The sequence below is a fragment of the Eurosta solidaginis genome, chromosome 2 (genome assembly GCF_040869045.1).
Source record: "Eurosta solidaginis isolate ZX-2024a chromosome 2, ASM4086904v1, whole genome shotgun sequence".
Classification (NCBI taxonomy): Eukaryota; Metazoa; Arthropoda; class Insecta; order Diptera; family Tephritidae; genus Eurosta; species Eurosta solidaginis.
Window position 1 is genome coordinate 37,682,668 of NC_090320.1, and position 23,733 is coordinate 37,706,400.

At 37.9% G+C, this 23,733-nt stretch overlaps 2 protein-coding genes across 9 annotated transcripts in view; both read left to right on the forward strand.

Annotated features, from left to right (window-relative positions):
* LOC137239570 (zinc finger protein 135-like) overlaps nt 1–23,733 on the forward strand; it is a 139,050-nt gene that overhangs the window by 3,193 nt on the left and 112,124 nt on the right. For 4 of the 8 annotated variants that reach the window (XM_067765010.1, XM_067765009.1, XM_067765011.1 and 1 more), the window contains one exon: nt 6,507–6,704. The exons of the other annotated variants lie outside the window; for them this stretch is intronic. The gene's annotated coding sequence lies outside the window, so the exon portion shown is untranslated. The remainder of the gene's footprint in view (nt 1–6,506; nt 6,705–23,733) is intronic. 8 annotated transcript variants of the gene reach the window in all.
* On the forward strand, nt 15,395–19,097 carry LOC137242065 (uncharacterized). Its single transcript, XM_067769430.1, has 2 exons — nt 15,395–17,733; nt 17,791–19,097. The coding sequence occupies exons 1-2, from the start codon at nt 17,719–17,721 to the stop codon at nt 18,559–18,561; spliced, it is 786 nt and encodes a 261-aa protein (XP_067625531.1). The 5' UTR covers nt 15,395–17,718; the 3' UTR covers nt 18,562–19,097.

Sequence of the window (23,733 nt, forward strand, 5' to 3'; positions counted from 1 at the left end):
GTGCAAATACTGTCAATGCGTTATTAGATTTCTTGCTCGTTATTTTAACATCTATGGCACTCCCCTTTCTAGTTAGCCGCTTTCCTTTTGATGCCATTATTGGTAAATCGACGCTTTTTCAAAAGTGTCTTATTGAATGTCCCTTTCGTTTTTAATGAATATGAGAATTTCAATGGTTTTGATAGTTTTTTAAATACAGGTATTAAATCACCATTGAAAGGTGAAGGGGCGCGTAAAAGCCGACAGTTGTTTTTCTCCCTTTTTTTTAATATTTGAACATGCATTCAAGGCAACTTGATGCTATCGAAAAGTGCTTTTACTCCGTCTGTTTTCGATAAGGTTGTCAGTTCACTGGTTGAAATTCCACTAGAGTTATAAGTTGGGCGGCTCACGATGTAGACTCATTAGTTTGGCTTTCGTGAAGTGGCAGACAATAGAAAGGATTTTTAATTGGATGCCGCAGATTCTTCTGTCTCATCGCGCTGGTAGGGCAAGATGATGAGTTTTACCAGGGGTCGGGTTATCTGGCCTTTCATCGTCATGATATCCTCCACTCTGACGCGATCGTCAGTTCCTGGGTGTAATTTGACCACCCGTCCGAGTCTCCATTCATTTGGAGACAAATTGTCCTCCTTGATTACGACCAGGTCCCCGATTTTAAGGTTCGTTTTGGGAAATCTCCATTTATTTCTTTTCTGCAGTTCAGAGAGGTTTTCCGATTTCCACCTCTTGCAGAAAGAGTGATGTAGGGATTTTAACTTTTGCCATCGATTTATGATGGAGGCAGAGTTTTCGCTGGCGTCAGGTTCTGGTGGAGATGAGATGTCCTCCTACCAGAAAGTGACCTGGGGTTAGTGGCTCCAGGTCTGATGCATTGTTTGACGCGGGGCTCAATGGTCGGGAGTTGAGGCAGGCTTCGATCTTGCATAGCAAAGTCGCAAACCCCTCAAAGGTAAATTTGCAATTTGAAGCGATTTTTGTGAAGTGGCCTTTAAAACTTTTCACTCCCGCTTCCCACAGTCCCCCCATGTGAGGAGCTGATGCGGGGATGAAGTGCCACGATAAGGATTGATGGGAATACTTGGACAGGGTGCTATCGCGGGCATTTTGTAGGAATTCCCTCATTTCCGCTTTAAGTGCTCTAGAAGCCCCGACAAAATTCGTGCCATTGTCGGAAAACATCTTACTAGGGCAGCCTCTTCGCGATACGAACCTCGCAAATGCTGCTAAAAATGATTGAGTGCTGAGGTCGGAGGTGGGTTCCAGGTGAATCGCTTTCGTTGCAAAGCAAACGAACAAGCATACGTACCCCTTCGACACTCTACAACCTCGTCCCCGAAAGTTCTTTATATCGAAAGGTCCCGCAAAATCGACTCCTGTATTTGTGAATGCCCGTGAGTACGTAGTTCTCTCCTTGGGTAAAATTCCCATTAACTGGGTTTGAACACGTTTTCGGTAAATCGTGCATTCCTTGCAATTGTGTATTGTCGATTTTATCATGTTCTTGACCCGTGGTATCCAATACTGCGTACGGATGAGGCGTAGCATAAGTTGGTTTTCCCCATGGAGTGAGATCCTATGGGTAAACTTTACAATAAGACGCGACAACTGGCAATTATACGGCAAAATGACTGGATGTCGCTCGTTGTACGGGATATCTTCGGAAGCTTCGAGGCGGCCGACTGCCCTCATAACCCCCCTTCCATCTAAGAATGGGTTCAGTGGTAGTACCTCGCTCTTTGCTCCTATAAGTTTTTTGGATTTTAAAGCTGAATAGCCTTGCTATAAATGGTGGTGATGTTTACTATAAACACACCAAGCGCACCAGTAGGAAATGAGCGCATGTATGGCAAAGTTTCTGCAATCCTATCTAATGGGGATTGCCTTTCTTTCTTATTGTTACTATCTAATAATGTAACGATCACTAAATTTGTACAAAATGATGCTTTTTTGGACAATATTTTATTAAATTAGGACGCAAACTTTCGGGAGAGCTGCAAAAATCATGCAATATTTATTCCAGAAAAGAACACAAACATGCCCACTGCCAAGAGTGGGGTAGGGTTTTATAAGTTTGTTTCATAAACTTCCCCCTTAAATTGAACAATTGAAGTCTAAGCACTTCCGCAGTACTACTTTTAAAATTTTTTTTTGCATACTGACGGCGCCCACCGTACACATTAATTCTGCTTAACCATTTCCCCAACATTTTTTTCAGAAAAATATACGTACTTATTCTCAGTACTAAGAAGTTGTTTTCATAATATAAACCAAAGTAGAAAAGTATGATTCTTATTGTACGTTTTAGTACCACCAATTAAGGACTTAAAGGATTCAAGTTTTTAAATGATTGCATCAAATAAATGGAGCATTTTAGAAAAATTTTCTTTTGAAAAAAAAAGTGTTCAGAGCGGAAAAAGTTTTTTTTTATATGTTTTTTTATGGACGTTGTGACACCACACTGCTCTCAAGTCGAGTCGAAATCTAAAACTGCTCAGCTACAGAGAAACCCTCATCAGCTAAGTAAAATACATGCCGTATTAGTAATAAATATACAGACATATAATGGATAGAGTTAGTAGAAAAAAATGAATTCAATATGGTAATGTATACAGTTAGTTAATATTAAGAGAGGAAGGAACAGATTTTTTAATACAAAAAAGCGAGTCAGAAACATCAAATGTGCTAGAGTCGGAGATGTTATTCTGACACAAACAGCGGAAGGGCTCATTTAGCTCAAAATTTGATCTACAATATTTGAGGTAGAGAGGTTTAAGATGTCTTGAAGGCCGGAAAGGGACATTAAAGTTGTTTACTTCGCTCAACAGGAATGAGTTAGAGACCGAACCATATAGTAATTTAATCATAAATACAATTCCAAGCATTTCCCTACGACTAGCAAGGAAATCCCTTAAGGAGAAAGGTAAGAATTGTTTTTGAACTGATTCCAGCCGATCAATATGAACCTGGTAGCTCGGGTTCCAAATTATTGCACCATATTTTAATATCGGCCTGACTAATGTTGTAAAAAGAGCTTTAGTAACATACGGGTCGCTGAATTCTTTTTACCATCGCCTTACAAACACCAGAATACCTCTAGCCTTATTAACAGTTGTAGTAATATGAAGGTTGAAGATAAGTTTGCTGTCAATATCAACCCCAAGGTCTATAAAAATGTATACATACCTGTTCAAGATTTTAATTGTTAAGAGTGAAGGAAGCTGGCTGAAGTAATCTACATAAATTTGCATTTTTTAAGATTAAGTGGCATATAGTTGATGGCGCACCAATTGACCAATGTGTCCAAATATAATTGTAAAATTGACCTTTCTTCGCTTGACGCATACATCTTCCTTTGCGAGAGAAAAACTAATTATTATTATTAAACTTATTTATTTGGGCGAAATCCAAAATATTCTTGCTAACATATTCTGGGAAAACACACGGCCATATATATTGTATGAGCAATAAAGTTTCCAGCATCAACATTAGCAACAACATCAGCACTGAAATCCAGCGAAGAATCAATCTTGCCAATAAATGCTACTTTGGACTAGGTAGGCAATTGAAAAGTAAAGTCCTCTCTCGGCGAACGAAAATCATACTCTACAAGTCACTTATCGTACCCGTCCTGCTATATGGGGCAGAAGCATGGACCATGAAAACAGCAGATGAAGCGGCTTTGGGAGTGTTCGAGAGAAAAGTTCTTCGAAAGATTTATGGACCTCTACGCGTTGGCGATGGCGAGTACCGAAGAAGATTTAATGATGAGCTGTACGAGCTATACGCAGACATCAACATAGTCCAGCGAATTAAAACGCAGCGGCTGCGCTGGCTAGGCCATGTTATGCGAATGAAAGATGATGCTCCGGCCAAGAAAGTGTTTCTATCGGAACCCGCCTATGGAAGCAGAGGTAGAGGGCGGCCCCCACTCCGTTGGAAGGACCAGGTGGAAAACGATTTAAACTCCCTTGGTGTGACCAATTGGCGCCGGTTGGCGGAGCGAAGGAGCGACTGGCGCGCCTTGTTGGACGGCCATAACCGTTTAGACGGTTAAGCGCCAATTAAGTAAGTAAGTAATAAAGTTTCCAATTGGGCCAATATTGTACTTATGTCATTTAATGAAATTTTTTTATTTTTATATATTTTTTTGCTTAAATATAAAATAAAAAAATAAATGTAAGGCGCGATAACCTCCGAAGAGATCTAAGGCCGAGCTTCTCTTCCAATTTGCGTCGTGCTCCTCTTGATTTTCCCTACAAATTGGCCGGACGGGACCTACATGTTTTATGCCGACTCCGAACGGCATCTGCAAGGCAGATGAGTTTTCACTGAGAGCTTTTCATGACAGAAATACACCCGAAGCGCTTGCCAAACACTGCCGAGGGGCGACCCCGCTTAGAAAAATTTTCTTCTAATTGAAAAACCTTATTTCTAAAATTGTTTTGCTTATGACAATTGTTACGGTCTGCTGTTATGGTCTACGGTTACGGTCCACTTGGGAGCGTTTTCGTTGGAACGGTCTAGTGGCTGGGGATGAGACCTAAAAGTTGCGATGAAAAGTATCGAGACAAAAAAAAAAAGTCGGCGATCGCTAGTAAGACAAAACCACGAGTTTCCGAGAGAAGAAAGAAAGAAAAGGATTGGTTAGCTGGCTGCATGAAAAAAGGAAGATCACGTGCATGTGATGGAACTTATATCTTGGCACTTTTAAAATTTGCGAAGGGAAATGTCACGCTGGAATAATACAAATTTAAAATAACTTAAGAAGCTGCCTTATTTTAATATAACATAAACTAAACGCGCTGTGCTAGAGAAGTGAAAATAGAAAGTAACCGAGTGACGAAGAAATTTGATACATATAACTTCAAGGGAGTTACCAAGGCGATGGCTAAGAGCCTTCGTTTGGACAGGAAAAGATTTGTTTTAGGGTGGGCAAAGCACCGGGCGTCGCAACACCACCCGCGGCGCCCCCTATGTATATTCGGCCCGTTTTTGTTTATCCCCCTTTTTTCTTTAATTTTCAGCATTTTTTTTTCTTTGATTTTCAGGATTGCAACCGGTCATGTCCGGTTCGGTAATTTTTTTTTTTGCGGTTATTTTTTTCTGAATTTAAATTTTTGAATGTTAACGGTCTTTCCGTGACGTCCGGTTCGGCCGGATGTTGTTTTATTTTGAATTATAAGCGTTTTGAGTCGTCTCTGCGCTTCTGTCGGTTTTTCTTGAATTTGACAGCTGTTAGTTTTGATAGGCATGATAGGAACTTTTCTTTGTTATGGCGCACGAACAGTAAGGTTGGCAAGGACCCCGCCCAGCCGACATGACTAGCCACTGAGCACCCCCAGATCATGCCGACTGCCTTCCTTACTGCTCCATCAGAGATGCGATTCCATTACACAATAGAAAAAACATCACATCCAGACACAGTGTAGCATTTTCAACAAAAATGAGATATACAGAAAAAAGCTTATAGCCATCTGACGTAATTAATAGTAATATAGTTACACTATTAACTATTAATAAAAAATTACGTTGGTGTCATGCGAATTTCATCTTTTTATATGAACAAACTTTCTAAAAGTCTTGAAAACGATAGAGGTCGCATTTTTCATTAAAAAAAAGTGGTCAATTTTGATACCATTCGCTGCCAAAACTGTCTAAATTTTCAAAACTATTGCAGGGGCTCCAAGAAACAAAAAAAAACGTTTTTATAAATAATAATCTGTACAAAATCCCCCTTTCTTCTTGGTTTTGATCCCCCTGATGCAGGGATCGCGTGGAAGCGTGACCACACAAACTTCGAAAATTCAAAAAATAACAGTTTTTTAATATCTCGACCCTTGCGCCACCGGAGCACAAATACGATTTTTTGAAATATTTCGATCCATGCACCAGCTACCGGGAGTTTTTTCACAAGGCGATTTCTATTCCCGTATTTAATATGTGTTCCAAATATGGACCTAATCGGTGTACAAATACGTTTTTTTTTTAATATTTCGATCCATGCGCCACTTATCTGAAATTGTTTGTCTTATTGCATTTCCATCGAGTTCTGAAGCATATTCCAAGTTTAAAGCTTATAGCTTATCGGGAAGTTACTTAAATTTTGATTCTAAATTCTGTTCGATACACAGAGTTAAGCTAAATAAAACCCTTTAAAAATAACGGCTTTTATTTATTATATTCTATTAGATAAATGAGTGATAATCTTAAATTATTTTCTTACTTCAAACTTTTCACTAATATGTATATTCCATATTCAATTTTTAAGTTCAAGTGAGACGAAATAAATTTTTGTCAGTGGATGTCTATTCTTCATTTTGTTTTCTACAAAAATAGCGACAACCAATCAGCGAGCAAAAGTGGCGTTGGCATGTAAACAAACCCAGTCGGCCTTGGTAGCTTTCAAAATTAACGTATCGCATTGTTTTCTTGAATACATTTAAAAATACTTCCACATGCCTTCAATTAAATAAATCAAACAAAGCTTCATTGTTTTCGTACAGGTGACCCAAAAATATAACCAAGAATATTACTTCAAAAGTCATTTTACATGAAATTATCGCAGTTGAGTTCCTATGCCATGCGCTTGCCTAAGCGTTTTACAAAAACAATTTCATGAAAGCCTTTATGCCATTTGTAGCAAACGCAACGGGAAGCTTAGTCAATGCACAGAGACATCACACCCCTAGATCTAGTGGAAAGTAAGTATCAACTCTTGCTTTATTTTAAGTTATGCACACAATGGCGAAGACTGTGTAAATCGGAAAAATGTTTTTTTTTTTTAATTTCAGAGTAGCTTTTTTTTTTTTGATAATGACTTTTACTTTTGACTTATACTTATATACATTGAAACATGCTTTACAGATGTTGAATTTCCCAGATGTGACTTTTACTTTATAAAGATATCATTAACATGCTCTAATAAACGAATTCAAGTTACTTGTGCACGGTGAAATAGACAGAGGTCCAAAATTACAAAATATTAAATCACTGATTAGCATAGTTAACCATATCAAGAAATGCTGAAATAAATGTATTGCAAAGGCAAGCTTAAATCTGCAAGTGAAATAGTCTCGCAGTCTGAAAATATATTATATATATTTGGGGAAGATCAAGAAATGCCGGGCCTTTGAGATACAATCACATTTTATGTGTTTTTGTTATAAAGAGGAACACTGTGCACAACTATTTGACGTCTACCGTTTCAGGTTTTTAAACGCATTTTTCTCCACCTTCACTGCACTATAATCTACAAGAAGCACTACCTTATATTCCTTATTTATGTGGCAATTGATTTCTTTTAAAAAAATTATGCTTATTTTCGTAGAAAATACCAAAATACAGTTTTACAATATATAATGTCAAAACATTGAGTCAGAGTTACCGTCACTATTGAATCGAGAACCACATTTTGGTTTTATGATTGGAAATTATTCTTTTGGAAATAATATTGTAACGAATTTACTTGCAAATCCTCTTATTTGCCCTTCTGCTAAGTTCGAATCACTAAACTGTTGAATAAATAACTCCAATATTGAATAATGGAAAAATGGCCTTTATTAAAGTACTTCACAATAACACTTATACTTTGCAACTAGCTGGCTTAACAACCAAACTGATTGATAGCTCAAATGAAACTCTACTTTCAAAAATAATACTGCTATGGCTCGCTAGATAGCGTCTTAATCGAAAACTGCTTGATAGCTCAACTCGAACTGAATTCCAGCGCCTCTACATTTGTTGCCTTTTATACTCTCTGATTTCAACGTTCGCATCTTCTATGCGCTTCCAGAATCTACTAGTCCATCGGCTCTCAAACTTCTCAGCTGTAACTACAATTGCACGATTTATAGCTTCTCTCATTGCATACTTTCAGGAGTATCTCAGATATATGCATGTATTTGTGCATTGATTCTCCGCTGCTCGTATACGTACATGGCACATTTGTGTAGACGCAATTATTGATTCGTTTATGTAGATACATAATGATTGAATTATTGATGTGAATTCACGTCACTGCTTAGCATCGGCCTAGAGATAGCAGCACTCTTAGTTTTGATAATATTCGTAACACTGCCTTTCACCTAAGTCTGATCGTCCCGATCAGACAAATCTCTCGATCTAAACGCTGCTAGCATCGCCAAATGTACCACTCTTCTATTACGTGATTTCCCAATTGCTTGTATGCGGTAGATGACATCACTGATATTCTTCACAACTTTGAAGGGCCTTCCCAACTGCACCGAAATTTGGCTGGAACATCTTTCCGCCGGTGAGGGTTGTTTAACAGTACCAAATCTCCCTCCAAGAAACCTTCCGAATTTTTGTTCTCATTGTACCTGCGTTTCATCTTACTACTCATTATTCTTGATCGTTCCCTCGCACTCTGTTGTATGGCCAATGAACTTCTTCGCAGAGCTTGCACTTGACGGATTGACTTTGCATCATCATTATCGTCTGGACGTTTCACAACAGTAGTGCGCGCTGGCTTGAAACCACCCTTGCATTCTTTCTGAAAAATTCTTTCAGTCGTTTTAGTGCGTCCATTAGGGTTTGTCGATGCCGGTTTTTTTCTCGCAGGTACTTTTAATTTCGCTCTATTTGGCCCATTCGATCCATCGACCTTTCCTTTTGACTTTCGTGGCCTTTGTCGAGTCTTTCTTTCTCCAACTTGAAGTTAAGTGGTATATCCTGGTTCTCATAACGCATCACCCTTTTCTGCATATCGATCTTGATGTCATGGTCAACCAAGAAGTACACTCCCAATATGACTTCATCAACGATCTCCGCCACAACGAATTTGTGCAAAACCATGACCTTCTCAATTAAGACTGCACAGATCACTTCTCCCCGGACTTGGTTATACTCGCCAGTGACCGTACGCAACCTCGCTCCAGGTAATGACTTTACTCTCCTGTAGACCAAATCAGATCGAATCAAGGAATGAGATGCGCCCGTATCTACAGTCAGTACATGATCTTTACCATCCAACACAGATATCACAGGGCATTTAATAGCTGGATCTAGCTCTCGATCTCTACCTCTTACTCGCTCTTGCTCATCTCCTCCAGGTTTGCGTTTACGGCCACCCACATTGTTGGAACTATTGGGACCGGTGCTGCAATGTCGTGCAATATGACCTGGGTTGCCGCACTTGAAACATTTAATAACTCCGGTATTCTTCTGTTGTGATCCCTTCAGTGCTTCCAAAATTGTGTCTACCCAATCTGGTCTTTCCACTTCCACCCGATGAGCTTTGTATGCTGGTTTACTCAATAGTGAGGCAGTTTCCTGAGTCAATGCATGTGATACCATTTCAGCAAATGTTGGCTTTGGGTTTGCGTATGTGGCCCGCTTCGTTTCGACGTCCCTTATGCCATTTATAAAGCTCTGAATTTTTACCCTTTCGGTGTATTCCACGGGTGCGTCGGCATTCGCCAAATGTGCAAGCTTTTCGACATCTGACGCAAACTCCTGCAAAGTCTCATTAGCCTTTTGGTAGCGGTTTTGCAACTCTATTTGGTGTATCTGCTTCCTGTGTTCGCTTCCGTATCGCCTCTCTAGAGCGCTCATCAATGTTTCGTAGTTGTTCCGCTCTCCCTCGGGAATAGTCTGTAGGATTTCAGCAGCAGGTCCTTTCAATGCCACGAATAGTGTAGCAACTTTATCTTCAGCACTCCAGTTGTTCACTGCTGCGGTCTTCTCAAACTGAATCTTAAACACCTGGAAAGGAGCAGAACCGTCAAAGGATGGTGTTTTTACCTTTGGATTGCTTGCTGAACCAGCTGAGCGATTTAGATATAACTGCTCCATACGACCTTTTAAATCATCTACTTCTGCCTGAAATTGAGCCATTTTTGCATCCTGCGCTTCCAGTTTTGATGATACCTGTTCCAAAATTTCTGCCTACATTTCAGATATACGTGCCTCTGGCGCTTCCAATTGAGATGCCATATATGTCTTTTGGTCTTCCAGTTGAGATGACACTTGCGACGTCATTTCTGAAATACGTGCCTCCTGTGATTCCAGTTGGGATGCCATATATGTCTTCTGCTCTTCCAGTTGGGATGCCATATATGTCTTCTGTTCTTCAAGCTGTGTTTCCATCTTGGATGTTATCCGTGTCTCTTGGGATTCCATCTGTGATGCCATATACGTTTTCTGTTCTTCCAGTTGCGATGTTATACGGGTTTCCTGCGATTCTAGTTGTTTTTCCATCTTGGATGTTACTGTCGACGTAGCAGCTAGTATTGTGTTCAAGTCTGTGTTCGCCATTGTCTGCGGTGTTTCGTTTTTCTCCTCAATTTTTTTTGTTGTCTCGTCGCCATCAAGATGAAAGACATACTCGTCCACATCAATTCCTTCTGCTTTCATTGCCTCTCGTAGCCGTGCCTGAAGTTCAAGTTTAACGCCGCTTGTATTCAATCCACGGCTCTCCAACTCCTTCTTCAGTTGCCGGATCTTCAATTCACTGAACTTTGCCATGTCCTTGTAGTCCTCTGGAATTTATTCAACAATTCCTCTTCTGACACCAATTGTAGTGAATTTACTTGCAAATCCTCTTATTTGCCCTTCTGCTAAGTTCGAATCACTAAACTGTTGAATAAATAACTCCAATATTGAATAATGGAAAAATGGCCTTTATTAAAGTACTTCACAATAACACTTATACTTTGCAACTAGCTGGCTTAACAACCAAACTGATTGATAGCTCAAATGAAACTCTACTTTCAAAAATAATACTGCTATGGCTCGCTAGATGGCGTCTTAATCGAAAACTGCTTAATAGCTCAACTCAAACTGAATTCCAGCGCCTCTACATTTGTTGCCTTTTATACTCTCTGATTTCAACGTTCGCATCTTCTAGGCGCTTCCAGAATCTACTACTCCACCAGCTCTCAAACTTCTCAGCTGTAACTACAATTGCACGATTTATCTCAGATATATGTATGTATTTGTGCATTGATTCTCCGCTGCTCGTATACGTATATGGCACATATGTGTAGACGCAATTATTGATTCGTTTATGTAGATACATAATGATTGAATTATTGATGTGAATTCACGTCACCTCTTAGCATCGGCCTAGAGATAGCAGCACCCCTTAGTTTTGCTAATATTCGTAACAAAATTTTATTCCAAATATGTTTTATGAATGTGTTAACTCATTTATTCGTGTTTCTTATTTATTTCAATCAGAACTGAAGCATTCAAAATTTAATTTCATTGATTTGGGGCAAAATTCTCCTAATAATAATAAAAATTTTTTAGAATCAAACAAAATCTTTTAAATTAAATATGGTATCAACCCTGAAAGCGGATATTTCAATGGAAGTGGATGAAAAAGTGATTGCAATCAACAAATTTTGCAATCACTTGTGAGTGGGAGTTCTCTCGATGCATTCACAATCACGCTGAATGCTTTTTTTTACAGTCATGCAATCACTAACGGAATTTTTGAAATGAAATCGCATTCAAACTTGGCTTATATATTTGAAATCACCCAATCGTATTTGTAAAACGAATCATTCTTGATTTATAACTGTATTGATTGAATAATTTTACAGCCCTGGAAAACATAATATCCAAAAACAAATTTTGTTTCTTTACATATAATTTTTAATTTAATTTCTTAACATTTTTGTTTTGTTTTGTTAATTTCTTAACATTTTGGGCGTGTTTTAGCAGTCAAGTGCTAAAGCAGAGAATTAAAAAAGTTTTAATTGTTTTCATCTTTATTTCTAAATAATGACCACTCTGAATAAACAGCGTCAATTTCGCCCGGCATTGTGTTTTAAGTAGACGAAATTTCTGGGCGTAATTTGAAAAATGTCATCGCCCGACGCGGCGTATATCGTCGTCGCTCGGCATTGTGTTTCCAGCATAAGTCCTCAAGAACGCTTTTTGTTTGTGTATACACCAGAGAACTGCAAAAATCACAATTTTCTTGATTTTATAAAACACTGAAACTTGCATTCACATTCAATCATGCGAATAAACTCATAATTAAATAAACTCAGCATCTGTCTTCATAGTGTACAAGTACAAGTGTGTTGACTTCTTTCTGACAGGCACTCGCTTAAGTGGGCATAACGGGAAAATCTGGGTTGCCATTGTTGTTTCGGTTGAAAAAGGTCAATTGGGGTTCTGTGCAGAGACGTAAAAGATTGAAACATGGTTTATGTAGTCACAAAAGTGTTGCTCCTGTTCCACAGCATTTTAATTTTATATCACGGCGAAAAGTGTTCAGTTCAGAGTTATTGATTTTCATTAAAAGTTTAATTTATTACGGAGGGTTACTCCTTTAATTGTAAAAAGCAGAGAAAACGTAGAGTTTTTCAAATTATTGTGAAAAACTTTTTAATTTGAATTTCTGTACCCAAGTTCACTATGAAAACTGAAAAATGTACACTTATTGAAAACTCATTTGCACACACAATTTACACTTTGAATTTAATTGTGTTTTTATGCACAAAATTTTGAAACTAAAAACGAAATTTTCATTTGTCAGAAAAAATAAGAAAAAACTGCCTAATGTCAAAAACCCCTATCGCAATACAAACTGGCTTGTTTGTTTTTAATGAACTACGTTGAATTTTTCTTGTATTTCGTTAGTTTTTTCAAATATAGTTCACATACTTTCACCAGTATTGAAACCTTATTGGCTCCCTCGACAAAAAATATAAGAGAAAATACAAGAAAAATACATATAAAATAAAGTAGCGTCATATAGGAGTTTGATTTGCGTGCCTACGCTAAACTATATTTCAAAAAACTAACGAAATACAAGAAAAATACAACCTTTCATCAAAAACAAACGAGCCAGTTTGTTTTTCGATAGGTTTTTTTTTTTTTTTTTTTTCAGACAAATGAAAGTTTTTTTTTTTGTTTGAAAATTTGGTGCATAAAAACACAATTAGAATCAAGTTTCTTTTGAAAAAAGTGAACCATTAGAGGAAGAAATAATTTGCGCGTGTTATTTGCATTGTTTTATTGTTAAAAATGTTAATGTAAAAATAAAATGTAAAACATAAACAAAAACATGACAAACTCGCTAATTATGGGGGAATAGTGGCCTCGCTTTTTCATGATAGAATTTTTTTTTGTGTTTTGAAGTTCCGATAAAGTTTCGTTAGTTTTTTTAGCTTGAAATCCAAGCAAAAATAAAGTAGTGTCATATATGCTTTTGAAGTGACCAAAGCGTTTTATATAATTTTGCCCTTATGCATTTGTGTAAACAGCCTTAGAAGTGAAATTTTTCCATGTTACACGTGTGGCGCTTTATATTTTGACTCTAATTTAAATAAATTTTGCTTTCCGTATGTTTCCGCATTGTTGCAGGCTACAAATCTAGTATTCTTATTTCCGCGGAAATATATGCTACTATTACATCTGTAAATACTACAAGGTTTTATTTAACTATTAAATGCAACTCAGCTTGAAGTACTCTTACGTACCAAAAATGCAACTCTAGACCTGAGATTTGCATCAGGTGAGCGAGGCTGTTTGTAGTTTTGACGTTTATCGCTTAGTTGACACACTTGGTATAGGTACACTATGTCTGTCTTTACTAGACTCCGTTAGCATGATTGCGATCGAATGACCGAACAGGTTTTGCGTACGATTGGATTGATCAAACGAATGCAAGCGGAGAATAAAATCAAGGCACGAGAATTAGTATCGTTTAGTTCGGCAAACAAACAGAATCGTAAGCAATGTTTATATGTAGCTTGTCGCCGTGACGTAAGGGCAGAAGAATCATGCAAATATTCAGACGCATGGAGTTTTCATATTTGCCTTTTCATTCCGATGAATGTAATCGCTGTTGAGCCAAACGAGCAAACGTCTGAATTGATTATATTCACGCATGCAATAAGTTGGTTGCTTTTAAATCAATGTCGATTATGTTCGTTTAAGCAAGTTGGATCATTGTACACGATCATGTTGCCGAATGTTATCGAACGTTGTTGTGTTCGATTTTAGCTGTTCTCTGGTATACACGAACGTAGAATTTGGCTGTTATCGCTAAATGTTGCACACTTTTCTGCGCACTTGATTTTGTTTTACAAAATTTTGGCGATGGAATTTTAGCTAAGCGAAAGTTGGAATTTTATTTTAAAACAGAGCAGAGATCTGCAATGAGTAGTTGTAAACTGAACGCGACATAGGCAAAGTCACAATAAAATATTTTTTTAAGTTAGTTAACACTCGAATCGAAGAACTTGACTGTTCAAAGTTGACTTCGAAGAAACCTTGTAATGTTGATGCATTAAAAGAAATGGATAGAATGAGAAACGTTACAAATAACTAAGTAAGGATTACATAACTAATTTAAACAATATTTTACCCTACTAAAAATAAAAAAAATTGATATTTAAATTAAATTTAAGAAAAAAGCTTTTCTAAGAACCAGCTTTTATTACTTGTTAATAAAACGAACTAAAAAGTAAAAAATAAAATTAAAGAAAAAAAACTTTTTTTAAAATAAGCTTTTATTATTGGTTAATAATTGTGATAGCAAGATCAAAATTTAACACGCTTTTTATTAGAACAATTAGGACTGTGATATAAACTGTAAGATTTCATAATTTAGGTGTAAAGTTTTTATATTAAAAATATATAATTATGTACAATATGGATTTTTTTTGTCGCAGACGAAGAAGCCTAATTATCGTTAAAGGTTACAATGAACTTATAAGTGTTATATTTCTTTACAGTTAATTTATTTTTTACTTTTTAGTTAATTTTATTAACCAATAATAAATCTTATTTCTAAAAAAAATTTTTTTCCTTTAATTTTATTTATTATAATAGAAATCAGTCCAATTATCGCTAGTCCGATCGGATTTTTTCTGTTGGAAGCGTTTCTGTATATATAATTGTATTGAGAACTCAAATAAATTTAAATAATTCACTAAACACACTTCCATCCATTAAAAAAAAAAAAAAAGAGAAAGTGGAAAGAGTTTAAAGCGTACCGTTGTCGGTCAAGGGGATCATGCTTTTCGCAAGGTCATTGAATCAGCGTCTGCTCGTTTTTTCCACTGGGAGAATTCCAAAGGTGTCTGCAGTTTCAGCGAGAGAGCGTGATCTTGTAGGACAGCAAGTGTCTGGCGACCCTCAAATCAGGGTTATAAACGTGCGCATCATACAGTGTTTGTAGACAAACACCAGCGGGCGAAATAGGAGGGATAAATAAAAAAAAACTGTAACTTCTCTGCCGGTTGTTGTTGTTGTAGCAGTGCTTCGCCCCATCCAATAGGTGCGACCGATCACAAATTGCCATAGTTTACCTACACCGGCAGAGAATTAAATGGGGTTACTTACTGAATTAATTGAATTAAGTAACCCCAGAATTAAATGGGGTTACTTACTGAATTAATTGAATTAAGTAATCCCATTTAATTCTCTGCCGGTGTAGGTAAACTATGGCAACCGTAAGGTCCCTCTCAAACCCGACTAAGTACAATGACAAAATATCCATTCCTCGGTCGACAAATCCAGATGGCAGGCCAAAGGCGCGCACATAAGCATAAACTTAGCGCGTCTCCTATTACTATAATCGCCACAGAGGTTAAAAGTCATCGAACATGCTGCAACATCTAAAGCAGTAGACCTTGATGGGATTGCCATCACGTTCTGGCGCATCCATTGATGAGCTATGCTGTACAATTAACAACTATTTTCCTAGACTTTCCAGGTGTCCACCTCGCGAAATCTGGCACTGTTACCCAATAAATTCTTGGTGACCGTATTTACACGTGGACAAAGCAAATTTCGACCATATAAGACGGGATTCAAGGGGTTGATAAGCGCAATACAAAGCTTTATAGTTTCAACGCTCCCGCAACCCATTTGTCAACCTCACCTACGCGAGGGGAATCCTGTTTCAAATATGTATCATACACATGTTTTGCAGGCGAGACTCTGGCGACTCCAAGTTGCTCATTATTATTATATTAATCGTTCCCGAGATGGTCGGGCCGGAACGTACCGGCTCTATATCCGGCAAAGACCATCAACATTCGATAACACTCCCCAAAACGTTCGGCGATCGGATACTACAATAGGTTACACTTCTACTTATCCAGAATCTACCCCGACATACCAATGTATGTCCTGCTTCTAAAGTGTCCCCGCATGACACCAACCATCTTGCCTGTAGCAATGTGTAACCAACGTACCATCTTTATCTCGTCGGTTTAACCATGGCAGAACCATACAAGGAATTTGAAAATTGTACTGCGCCGAACCTTGAAGTGTCAAATCATATTAAAAAAGTTCCAATCAGCTGATTTCCAGCCGTCACCTGTTTGGTTGGACACCCGTTAGAGGCATAAATCACCTACCCTGATTGCGCATTCACGAGTTCAAAATTGCTTCGTTCTGCGCATATACGTCATAGTTGACTCTTGAGCGAATGAAAAAAAGAAAAAAACAAGAGCTAATGGAAAATGACGTAAAAATTGCCCATAAAAAACAGCTGATCTTTTATTTACATGAGCAATGCGCAATCTTCTAAGCGTGATATGTGAATTGTGAGTAATCGTATTGCTACAAAATCATCAGGGAAATAAATCATTTCGATACCTATTACAAATGGTAGAGAAAATTCGATAATTTATCACACACATGTCATATTTTTGGTAACGTTTAAGGGCATAATTAAGCTTCCTTAACCCTGACACCATAGTTGTAACCATACCCAAATCCATAACCATCTCCAATGTGATCGATTAATGGTGCCTTCACCTAAAAATCATGAAAATTTCATAAAAATGAAGAAAACGCTAAAAGTTACAAACATATTACACAAAAAATAAGTTTCTTAGTCATAACGTATCCAAAACCATGTATAAAATCTACAAAAAGTTATCAAATTCACCAATTCAAATATTTTTAGGTTATGGATATGGCGAGAAACCAAAAACCAATTGGTTGGCTATGGTATGGTTATGGCGTTAGCGTTATGGTATGGTACCTTTAATCGATTACATTGATTTCCATAAGTAGGTTCGATCAGCTGTTTTATCTGGTTATGTTTTTATGGTTATAAGTCACCATTAATTGGCCTTTTACAAGACGGTGCACCACCTAATTTTTATCGAAAATTATCAAAGGTGATATCAAAAGACTCGTCTCCAACTCCGTTTTAAGAATCCGAGAGCGGAATTTTATTTCTGTCGAAAGTTATTTACGAAAAACCGTAAAATGACCCCATGCAGCGATTGTAAACCTACTAAATATTGATTCTATTAATCCGAAACAAATTTTTTAAACCTATTTGCCAATTAGATACTTTGGCGCATATTCATAGTCAAAATAAATTAGTTCTTAAATTTAGTTGCAGCTTTTTTGACAGATAGCTCTTAGAAAATTATGTCAAAAAGCTGCAACTAAATTTAAAATCTTATGGCGCGTAATCATAGTCGCTGACTAAAATACTCTTTAGTTAAAATCTTGCCTAAATTTAGAATACCATTTAAAATATTTGTCTGTCATAGTCATATTAAACACAGATTTCAGCTAAAATTAGCATGTACAGGGTAACCACATGAAAAAAAAGGTTTCGATAGGCGTAACGAAGGAATTTCAGCTATTTTAAAATATCACCCTTTACTTGCTGATATTTACAAAAAGGATACATACCGGCAAAGCCACAACATTTATTTCGCCAATTTTCTATTTATTTATTTTTACACAAATTATTTTAAAATGCAGCAGATAAATGTAAGTAGAAACCGAAAATGTGGGTATTTTAAATAAATAACTTCATTGTTGTTCTAGGAAACTAAACAACGAGTCCGTGAAGGAAATTGGACCATAGGGGAAAAGGCCTGCTTGCGTGAATGCATTGCGTCCCACATCCGCATCATAGAGGATAAATCAAATGATGGTGCGATGATAGCAAAGAAGAGAGATGCATGGAACCAGGTTAAAATGACAATGCTGGCTGCTGGATATGAGAGGAAGGTCACAAAATTGCGTCAACAGTGGGCAAGGATGAAAATGGCAGCAAAAAAATCATTTGGTGCAGAGCGGAGAGCAGAAAGAGCTACAGGTAATATTATTGAAGTGCCAAATGTGGATTGCGAAGATCTCCTCATTCAGAGCATGATAGCTCCTGAGTTAGAGGAGGATACTATTTTAATAGACAGCGACACATACGTGGTGGCGGAGCTGCACGACGACGATTCTGTAGATGCGTTGGAAGAAATTCCCAGCTGCAAGGTGGATTTCGAAGCAACACGGCCAAAATCGGTAGCCCAGGTCGGTCGTAGCACGGAGTTGGATCCAGCAACACAACCAAAGCCAAGAACCCACGTCGATCGCCTGCGACAAATTCCTCCATACAAGAGGAATGTCGTTGAGGAAAGACAACGGCAGATCCAAAACGAAGCTTCGAATTCCGACGCTCTGCATTTACTACAAGAGAATCTTCTTCGAGCGCAAATTCAGTATCAACGAACCCTCGAGGAGAACGAGCAAGAATTACACGCTCTCAGGGTGCAACTTCTGCGCCAACAAATCAACGGCCAACATAAAGGTGCACGCTAATGGCGATGCCGTCAGTTAATGTGCAGTAGGTGCAGCTGCTTGGCAGTATAGTATCTTCCTTTAACTCAGGTGTTTTGTATACGATATGGACGGGTAGATATATCCACGCTGTCAGCAACTGCCTCTTTAATAATATTTCCAGTAGCAATGACTGTTTTTCGTTCTGCGCTGAAAATGTTTTGAGCTGCCAATTTCAATCTTGGCCATTGCTGGCGATTCTATGATTTTCCTTCTATTACCTGCAACTAACATTTCCATTTGTACCTGCCTGCCTGCATGCTTCGAATTTTATTATACTAATCGCATCATCATCAAGGTTTAACTTTCAATGATGAGGGTGTGGGAACGCGTATGCAAAACATTTTTTGAAATATTATATGCATTTATTTTTAGTTTATTTTTAGTTTCTTTTTACGAATTGATTTTATTCCGTTTTTATTATTTTGCATTAGAGTTGTTTTTTATATTGTAGCTTTAAGATATATGACCTGCCTTATTTACACAATCTGCAAACTAAAAAAAGACTGAATAATGAAATATACAAATATTTATTTTAATAATATCTTTCTTTTTAATTCAATACTTATGGATATATGTCATTGTATTTGTAAAAAAAAAAAATGGATTAAAGGTAATGTAAAGTCTTGTCGACTGCTTCGTTGAGTTGCGTATAAAAGAGCTTGGATACCAGCTAAAATTACATACCGAAACCGCTCGACTTTTTTCTAAAAATATTTTCATAAATGAAATGGAATTTACTTGTATAATATTTCGAAAACCGGTCGTACTTCGTCCACTGTCGTCGAAGGAAAAATATTCTAAATATTTACCTATCAGAAAGGCTACCTAGGTAGGTAGCAATTTTGAAAAATATCGAACCATAAATAAGATTCTTAACAATATTACAGGCCCTGATCGACTTTCGGTGAAGAAAAGTTCAATAAATACTAACTACGGATACACCCAGGATTGCTATGAAAATCACTTCACATTCAAAGACACTTGAAGCCGTCCTGTTTCCTCATTCCACAGCACCACCACCGCGATAAATGCCAACTCACAGATAAACTGTGGGCTGAATCAAAGAACCCCCTCCATACAACGGTACTCCTACTAGACTTAAAAGCCTTACATATAGTCAATCACAGCAAAGACTCCAAAAACTTATAAGGGTCCACCCATCGTTGTCGTCTGAATGGTCGGCAGGCATCCGTACAGTTCAGGAACTTAACATAAAAATCTAGAATAATTAAGCAGCAGGTTCCACGGGGTGGTTTCCTATCCCCGCTTCTGTTTAATTTCTACATATCAAGGCTGCCTTCCCCACCAGAAGGAGTTATTTTAATTTTCTACGCCGCCGACTGCATAATAATGGCAACGGGACCTGTCCCTCTCATAGACGGGTTTGCTTTTAGAATAAATGGCTATCTCCTCAGTCTTTGCAATGCCGGTGAAACTCTAGAACAGGGGTCGACTGCTAATATGCATCCAAAAATATCGGGAGAGGCGTTTTGACATATTATATATCCGAATATTATTATTAATACGAAGGAGGAAAATACAAATTTTAACTCGTTCAAAAGATATTAACGAAAAATCGCGAGACTCCGAAACCGGGGTTGGGATCCATAGTGTTTTTTGCGCAGAACACGTTTCTGCGTTGGCGACCTTTGGCCACGCTTATAAAAAATACTCTGGACGATCCACCAATGGGGTGGGATGAACATTAAATCCGTGCAAAATCCCTTTGTCCACACAATTTTTTCCTGTGTACAACAACCAAACAAACTTTAACTGCAAATATCTCCAGACATAGATTCGATTTTTCTTTTCCGACTTCAAAATACTGTTGTCGAGGTCAAAACGCGTCGTTTGACACCGATAATTTGAACGCGTGTTAGCAGTCGACCCCTGTTACAGACTTTTACCCTGAGGAATCACCTCGTGCGACAGGTACTATCGACGAACAAATCCACGCTCTCTCTGTTAACGACGTTGAAAGCGCAAATATTGGATGTTAACGTTGATTGTGTTACGCCACCGACTGTCAGTCCCCCAAAGATCTTAGGGACAATGTTCGATAACACTCTGACCTTTAAGACGCAGGCCACCGAAATTGTATACAAAGTACAAAGCTGGAACAAAATCCGCAAGTCGCTAGCCGGCAGCACTTAGGGAAAGGATAAAGAAACCTTGCTAACCACTTACGAAGACATTGGCCGGCCGCTAATGTGCTACGCGGCACCAGTTTGGTCGCCTAGTCTTAAAAACTCTGCCACGAGATGGCTTGTTATGACACCCTGAATATCGTCTACATAGTGAGGCAACGAGCTCAACATTAAAGAGCATTACTAGGTTAGGTTAGGTTGGGTGGTAGCTTCCCTGATAGAGGAAGCTCACTTGGACAACATGACGGTCCGTTGTGATACCACATATAATAAACTAAACTAACGGTGACGTAGATATAACTACTTAGAGAATCGTTGGGTAGCAACGATAAAGTTCCGAATGATCCCGATCTCAACCTTGGATAGCTCCTCGGGAGATCCAAGTGAGTCACGACCGAAATACTTTCGCCTAGTTCTGGCAAAAGCTGGGCAGTCAAGCATAAAGTGATTTGGTGATTCCACCTCATCATCCTCCATACAGCTGCAGCAGGATGGAGTTTCCAATATATTGAGACGTACCGCATGGAACAGTGCCCTGCATTACTAATTATAAGGTAATTCTATACGACAGCATGACACTGCGTCCAAAAATATCGATGAGGTGTCAAAAGACGCGTATTTACATCAGTATTAATAATCCGAAACCGGAAAACAAAAATTTTATCTCTATCCGCAGATATTTGCAGTTGAAGTTGGCGATTTTAATGTGGTTGTTGTAATGTTGGTGTACCCACAAAAAAATTGTGAACATAAGTGTTTTGCGCGTATATAGTTTTGGTCTCCAACCCGGTGTTGGACCCACCCAGAGTAATTTTTTATAAGCGCGGCCGATTGCTTCCAATGCAAAAAGGTGTTCTGAGCAGAAATAATGTGGATCCAACCCCCGGTATCGGAGGGTAATTTTTCGGTTTTCGGTAATATCTTTTGAACTACTTAAAATTTTTCTTCTCCGGTTGCGGAGAATTATTAATACTTATGTCAAGACGCGTCGTTAAACACCTCTCTCGATATTTTTGGACGCATACTAACAGTGTTATGCTGTCGTATAGAATTGCCCTAACTTAGTGTGTATTCGCCACTGGTCATTTTTGGTTATTTACTTTAGCTCACAACTGCTAAAACCCGACCAAAAATATCGGGATAAGTGTTAAAAGACGCGTTTTGATCCCAGGACTACTAATCCGAGAGCGGAAATTCAAAATATATTATTTCTGTCAAAAGTTATTTCCAAAAAACCGAAAAATAGCCACGGAGCGCTCCGGAAATGGGGGTGGGATCCATAGTATCTTTGTGCAGAACACCTTTCTGCATTGGCCTCTTATAAAAAATTACCCTGGGTGGGTCCAACACAGGTTTGGAGACCAAAACTATATCCGCGCAAAACACTTACCCACAGTTTTTCTTGTGGGTACTCCAAAATCATCAAAACAAAAACCACATGAAAATTTTCAATTTTTTTGCAAATATTTCCGAAACGAAATAAAATTTTGAATTTCCGCCTTCGGATTCGTGATCCTGGGTGCAAAGCACGTCTTTTGACACCTCCTCTGACATTTTTGGACGAGTTTTAGCAGTTGTGAGCTAAAGTAAACAATTAGCCTGGCTTTGACCTTGGTACTAATTATGCGGAGGGGGTGGGATCCATAGTACTATTGCGCAGAGCACTTTTCTGTATTTGCAGCCTTTGGCGCACTTAAAAAAAAGTCTGGCGAAATATAACAGGGACCTTTCATAATTTTTGATAAAAATTAGGTGAAATTATCTCCACACAGAGTTAAAAGACCCGTACTTTGACGCCTATCCCGGCATTTTTAGACGCGTGCTAGTAGTCGAGGTTGTATATTTAATCAGTGCACTATTACCGATTCCGGGTAAAATATAAAACTTTTAGATGAAATTTGGTGCGAAAATTAGTGTGCGATTCGTTTATGAAAACTAACTCCCGGTAAGTTATTAATTATAGTTTTTATCAAAAATTGATTAAATTGGTTGCTTGGTGACTTTTCTTTATTTATTTACATGCGTGATTTGTTTTCATTCAAAAGTCATTTTTGACAAGCTTAATGCGTTCGAATTAAATCGCATGACTGAAAATCTTAGGGCGTTCACACAACAATAAGGTGCATGCGATATGCCAAGGTGTATCAATTATTAAAGATTACTAAAAATGAGCATTAATAAATGCTGAACGAAATGCCCTCCCTGTGGTGGTACTTGGTACATTTGGTGGCGCATTGGCATTTGTTGCTGCTACGGGCTCTATGGCAGATTCAGCATCTAAAACTGTAAAGAAAAAAATACGATTGTACATCGTTTAAAAATTGATTTTTCTTTAACTTACATGTCAAATTCCGTTCCTTAGCGATGTTGTGAAGTACAGCAACAGCAATAATAACATTTTTCGCTGTATCCAAATCTACACGAAGACGTTCGAAAATAGAATGGAATTTCGATTTAATCTGTCCGTTTAGGCATTCTATTTTGCTTCGAGTGGCAATGTGTGACCTATTGTACCTATCATCAGAACAAAATTAAACATGAATAAATATGCACATTGCCAAGCATGTCGTGATGTGTATACCTCTCTTCCTTTGTTATTGAAGGATTCCTAACAGGGGTTAACAAAATAGGTGACAAAGGGTATCCTCCATCTCCGAGTAGTACACCATTATGGGAACTTCTCATTCTCTCTAATTTATTTTTTAATTGGCACTCGTTCCAAATCCGAGCGTCATGCTTTGAGCCACGAGATCTTGCGACAATATCCAAAATTTTGCAGTCTGCATCACATACGATCTATGGTGGTATTTTATATTATATGATTAAAAACACAACAAAGTGAGCAAAAAAAAGTTTAACCTGAACGTTTAAGGAATAATACCCCTTTCTATTAAGGTAATGTCCTGCCATCATCACTCCAACATCTTTCGCAGGGCATTTTATCCTAACGTGTGTGCAATCAATTGCACCAATAACTGCAGGAAATATGGACACGTTGTAAAAC